The sequence below is a fragment of the Bison bison genome, unplaced genomic scaffold (assembly GCF_000754665.1).
Source record: "Bison bison bison isolate TAMUID 2011002044 unplaced genomic scaffold, Bison_UMD1.0 scf7180017864383, whole genome shotgun sequence".
NCBI lineage: Eukaryota > Metazoa > Chordata > Mammalia > Artiodactyla > Bovidae > Bison > Bison bison.
In genome coordinates this window covers 2,334,400-2,340,112 of record NW_011494955.1, presented here as the reverse complement: position 1 = coordinate 2,340,112, position 5,713 = coordinate 2,334,400, and the positions used below count along the sequence as shown (strand labels likewise).

Sequence of the window (5,713 nt, the reverse complement as noted above, 5' to 3'; positions counted from 1 at the left end):
CATACCTTTTTTAATCCATTCATCCATTAATGAATACCTAGATTCTTTTCATGTCTTGGGTACTGTAAATAATGCTGCTATGAACTTGGGACTTCCTGCATGGCTCAGTGATAATGAATTTGCCTGCAATGCAGAAGGCACAGGAGACAGGGGGTTGATCTCTGGGTTGTGAAGATCTCTTGGAGGAGGAAATGGCAATCCACTCCAGTATTCTTGGGTATAATCGCATGGACAGAGGAGCCTGGAGGGCTACAGTCCATAGGGTCGCACAGAGTCAGATGTGACTGAGCACACATGTATTAACATGGGAGCTCATATATTTTTAAAAGATATTTATTATTTATTTACTTATTGGCTGTGCTGGGTCTTTGCTGTAGCCCCTAGGCTCATGGAGGTGTGCAAAATTTCTCTAGCTGAGGTGGCCGTGGGTGTATTTAGTTGCCCCACACAGGCTTCTCTTACTGCCCTCCAAAGGCTTCTTGAGGGGCCTGGTTTCATGGGCTCTAGAGTGTGCAGGCTCAGTAGCTGTAGCTCATTGACTTAGTTGCTCTTCTGTATGTGGGATCTTAGTTCCCTGACCAGGGATTGAACCTATGTCCCCTGCATTGCAAGGCAGATTCTTTACGACTGGATCACCACAGACGTTCTTGCACATGTCTTTTTGAGTTAGTATTTTCATTTCCTTTGGCTCTATTCCCAGAAGTGGAGTTGCTGGGACATTTGGTGGATCTATTTTTCACTTTTTGAGAATTCCTCTATATGGTTTTTGAGAAAATTTTCTTGTGTAGTGACTGGGTCATCTGTGGATGGATGCCATCAATTCTCCATCTTGCTTGACTAGGGAAGGGCACAAGGGTCAGAGGAACTAAGACTTCCATTTGGGACAAGAATTCATGCTGAGATATCTTAGAAATGAAGCTCTCTATCTCCTCTTCTTTCCCATGACTTTTCCTCTTATTTATGAGGAGGCAGTAGAGCCTGGCTTAGAAGGTAAGCCTGGGCTTCCTGGCCAGCATCCTCCTAAGAGCCGCCTTCACCTCCTGGTTCTTCAGACTGTAGATAAGGGGGTTCAGTAGTGGAGTCACCACACTGTACTGCACAGATAGAACTTGCTCCAGGGCTGAGCCAGAAGCTGGAGTCATGTACCTTGAAGGGAATTGTGCAAAGGAATAAAATGAGCTCAGGACAACAGATACTTGGCTGTAGGTAGCCAGGGTCCATCCCATCCCAGACTGCAAAGAGGGTCCTCTGGGTTGAATTAGCTATCACTGGTAGAAGCATCTAGAAATGACTGTATTATCATGAGAAGTCAGTCATTTCTGCCTTCAAATACCTCCATACATGAGTGATCTTATGCTGAACATTATAGGAGCTGCCCTAAGGAGAAAAAGGAAGTTCTGCAGTATATGAAGTGCTCCAGGTTAGAATAGAACTAAAAATGATTTCACGCATTTCTATAGTACTTCATACTTTTCAAAGTGTTGAGAATATGAAGAATGTTTTCTCTTTTTTTTAAAATATATACAACTGTATGTTCCCATCTTGTCATGATTGCTCCTTACAAAACTATATGCTAGTCCAATAATGCTGTCATTTTCCCCAACATTTATGGCTCTTGAATTACCCCCGAATGACAGCACATTTTTTTTCTAATGCTCAGTGGAACAAACATTTGTCTGTTTTAGCACATTTAGCACCTTTGGTTTAGAAAAGAAGCCAAGACCTGTAAATAAAGTGAAAGATAAAACTGTTTAGCATGATATGAATGCTAAATGATTATGAATCCAGTAATGGTAAGACTAATTGTGCAAATCCATCTCCAGATTCACTAGTAGAGAGCACAGGCCACTAGTGACTCTATTTCCTGGGAAGCAAGGGCTCATTGACTAGAGCTGTTTATGTTTGAGAGAAAGGTGGTAGAAAAGAGCTTGAGGTTTTCAAGCCAGTGAGACTCAGTTTATATTTTGCCTCCATTCTTAGCTTGTTCAGGCAACTTTGATAAAGCACCTGGTTACTCCTGAAACTCAGTTTTTTTAAATCAGAAATTGAGCTTAATAACATTTATCTTGTGGTATGACACATACTAAAATTGATCTTGATTGTGCAAAGCAGTCGTTGTAAGTAGCTGCCTAATTAATAGTTATAGGACAAATAGGCTTTGGATCATCATTTTTCAGTAGGAAAGAGAAATGGCATCTGTTTCAAATACAATATATTATATATATATTTTATTGAACTCTGAATAAAAGCCTACTAAGGTCTCTCTTATTCCCTTCCAAAACTCCCAAAACATAGGTTAATGAAATTAGGAAATCCTTTAGTCCTTGTATAAGCTAATTTTTCAGAGTTAGACAACTGAGGTCTCGGAAAGAAAATAAATTTTTAATACTCCACACAGCAGAGCCAGAACTAGAACTCAGGACTTCTGAATTCTTGTGCAGTTCTTTTCTTACTACTTTGCAGTGCTCTGTTCTACAGATCACCATTAATTTCAAGTGAAAAATATCCCACTTCCACATTCTGGAGGTATAGCAAAGACATACCTGAAAACTCCTGAGCCATAAAAAATGGTGACCACAAGAAAATGAGATGAACAGGTAGAGAAGATCTTATTCTGACCTGAGGCAGAGTTGATCCCCAAGGCTGTCATGATGATATGGGTGTAGGATCCCAGGAGTAGGACAAGGGTCCCAAGGCCCAGGACCACCATGGTGGTCAGGATGGAGGCAACGCTCATGTAGGGGTCAGAACAGGCCAACAGGAGCACTGGAGGAAACTCACAGGCAAAACTGCGGATGAGGTTGGGACCACAGAAATGCTGCTGAGCCAGGAGGATGGTGTTAAGCAGGCCAGTTCCCATTCCTATGGCCCAGGAGGCTCCTGCAAGGCCAGCACACACCTTCTTGTTCATGGTCACCACATACAGCAGCGGGCGGCACACAGCCTGGTACCGGTCATAGGCCATGACTGAAAGGAGGCAAGCTTCAGTGGCCCCAGAAAATATGACCAAAGAGATCTGGGTGAAACATTCAAGGAAGGATATAGTCTTCCACTTGGAAAGTAGGTTCTCTAGCAGCTTAGGCACAATGACTGAGGAATAGAAGGCATCCAGGAAGGAGAGGTGACTGAGGAAGAAGTACATGGGGGTGTGGAGGTGGGAGTCAGTCCTGATCACCAGCAGCATCAGCAGGTTCCCTGTGAGGGTCAGGAGGTAAACCACCAGGAATGTTACAAAGAGTACTGCCTGGATCTGAGGGTTGTTGGATAGTCCTTGGAGAACAAACACAGTGACTCTGGTTGTGTTGCCAACTTCCATGGAGCATTAGAGGTTCCCTTCAGAGGCACAAGAACAGAAAATAATGGTCCAGTGTGCTATGAGTCTCAGAGAATGTCTGGAGATGAGATGCTATGAATAAAGCTTCAGGGCTGACCCAGGATGGATTGTGTAGCAGAGGCAACCTTGCCATGTCAGACCTCATCAACACTTTCCAGCTCAGGGCAGTAATCTATTGGCTAAGGTGGAGGTGTAAAATGGGAAAGAAATACGTAGAGAATCAAACCTAAAAAGAAAGGAGAAGAGAAAAGAGATTATTCAGGCTGGAGAAGGAAATGAAGGGAATAGAAATAGACACCAATACACTGAGAACTGTCATTCTCCAGTTTCAAAAGGAACAAAGTTCAAACAACTGGAAGGCTCACTGGCATAGTGAGTAAGCAATAAAGATGTTGACTGGTCATCTGGCTGATAGTCTATGATGCACGTTTGAATGACTGGCAGAGGTACTGTGACAGCTGTTGATGCACAGAAGCTTTCTCTGTCACTGTAAGTTCATGAATAAGTAACTTGGGTTTCTCATTAAAGAATAATCTAGGAAAACTAGATGGTTTCTAAAGTTCTTTCCAGCTTAGAAATTCTAAAGAATGGGGAATAATCTTCTTTGGATTTCTCTGGTACTAAATGGAAATTTTCCCCCTTTTGTGTCAACATAAGCAAAAGCAGCACAGTAGTAGCCTCATTTCACAGAAACCTGGTGGAAGGAAGCCCTCAAATGGGAGACAAGAGTTGTGTACTGCAGTGACTCCAAGGGCTTCCCATTCCAGGATTTTTGTGAATTTATAATGTCCACTGTTTGCACTGTCATCTCTGTACTTAACATGAGATTCCATGAAGGCTGTGCTATTCTATGAGTTGGTACTAGAGGATTTGGATGAAGCCAAGTCAAATTTGGAGCACCTTCTGTGCATCACAGAGATGGTAAAAGAAAAAAAGAGGAGAGATAAAAGGCCGCCTAGAACATGTGGCTAAATGGGGAGTTAGTGCATTTAGTATAGAGCAAAGCAAGTTACAATATTGACTTCTCTCCCCTTGAACGGTGACTCAGGAGGGTGATAAATGAGAATATGATCTCTATTTATGCCTTGTACAGTCATGAGTTCTCAGAATGGATAGTTTTAAGATAAGATAGAGCTGAATGAGAATAATATTTGTCTTCGCCTGGGCTCCCTAGGCCGACAAGAGATGCTCTCAGTTGAGGGCACCTGAATGTCATTCTTTCCAACACTGGAGCAAAAGCCACCTATATGGCTAGGGCTTCATGAGCTTCCCTGAACTTTGTCCTTCCTTTATAAGATGCAGAGGTGGTGCTTCTGAGCAAGGAAATATTCCTATAGTCCTTCTGTCCAAGGGGAAGTTTTCTTGACTTTGCCTCTAAAATAACAATGGCCAGAGGGACTTGATCTCAGCTCTAGACCTTGGAGAGTGTTGGTGGTCCCTGGAGAGGCCCTTAAGCAGGAGGCCTGCTCTGATCTGAATGAGTTCTCCAGGGCCAACATTCCTTCCCTGTGTTATTCTTGTTTCAGTGAGTTGCATCATCCAAGAGTTACCCATGGGTGGCCAATAATTTCTAAAAATAAAAATATAGAGAGAGTCTTAAGTTTTCTTAGTTCTAAACCTTGGAATTCCTTCTCCTCTTCTCTCCCTCCTTTCTTTCCTTCTCTTTCTGTTAAGTTAAAAAAATATATATATATACATCTATTTGTTCAAATTTATTTTTGCTTGCAGTGGGTCTCTTGCTGAGTGTGTGCTTTCTCTAGATGTAGAGAGTGGGGGCTCCTCTTCGTCGCTGTGTGGCTTGTAGGCTCTAGAATGAATACTCAGAAGTTGTGGTGCAGGAACTGAGTTGCTCCCTGTCATGCGGAATATCCTGGACTAGGGATAGAACTCATGTCCCCTTCATTGGCAGGCAGATTCTCAAGCATTGTACCACCAAGAATGTCCTCTTTTTCTTTCAATTTTAAATAATATTTATGATATAGAAATATAATGATACTATATATAATAGGAGAAAAGATATTTTAGGTATTGTAAAATTGAAAAGTATACTAAAGATATTTTCATGATAGCAAGAGAAAATACAATTTTATTATGTTATCCAAAATTAATTATTTTATTTATTGCAATTCAAAAAAATCCAAATAGATTAAAAATCATAAAACTGTTTTGGGTTAGCAGATGCAAAGGAGTATGTATAAAATGAATAAACAACAAGGTCCTACTGTGTAGCACAGGGAAGTATTGTTAATATACTGTCATAAACCATTATGGAAAAGAATATAAAAAAGAAATAAATATATATGCATAGCTGAAGTTTTTTTATGTACAGCAGAAATTAACTCAATATTTTAAATCATCTAACTTCAATTAAAAAAGGAA

The 5,713-nt window shown here is 41.1% G+C and overlaps 1 protein-coding gene across 1 annotated transcript; it reads right to left on the bottom strand.

The window, feature by feature from the left end:
- Positions 1–983: 983 nt before the first annotated feature.
- On the bottom strand, positions 984–3,316 carry LOC105001678 (olfactory receptor 8S1-like). The gene is made up of 2 exons (XM_010858060.1): positions 2,544–3,316; positions 984–1,146 (listed from the first exon to the last, which is right to left on the bottom strand). Exons 1-2 carry the CDS (start codon positions 3,314–3,316, stop codon positions 984–986), a joined length of 936 nt encoding a protein of 311 aa, XP_010856362.1.
- Positions 3,317–5,713: the final 2,397 nt, after the last annotated feature.

Bases quoted from the DNA above. Each gene is read 5' to 3' on its own strand.
- LOC105001678 (XM_010858060.1), bottom strand. From the start codon at position 3,316: ATGGAAGTTGGCAACACAACCAGAGTCACTGTGTTTGTTCTCCAAGGA. The intron at 1,147-2,543 runs GTATGTCTTTGC...ATTCCCTTCAAG, and splicing joins TATGGCTCAGGAGTTTTCAG to GTACATGACTCCAGCTTCTG.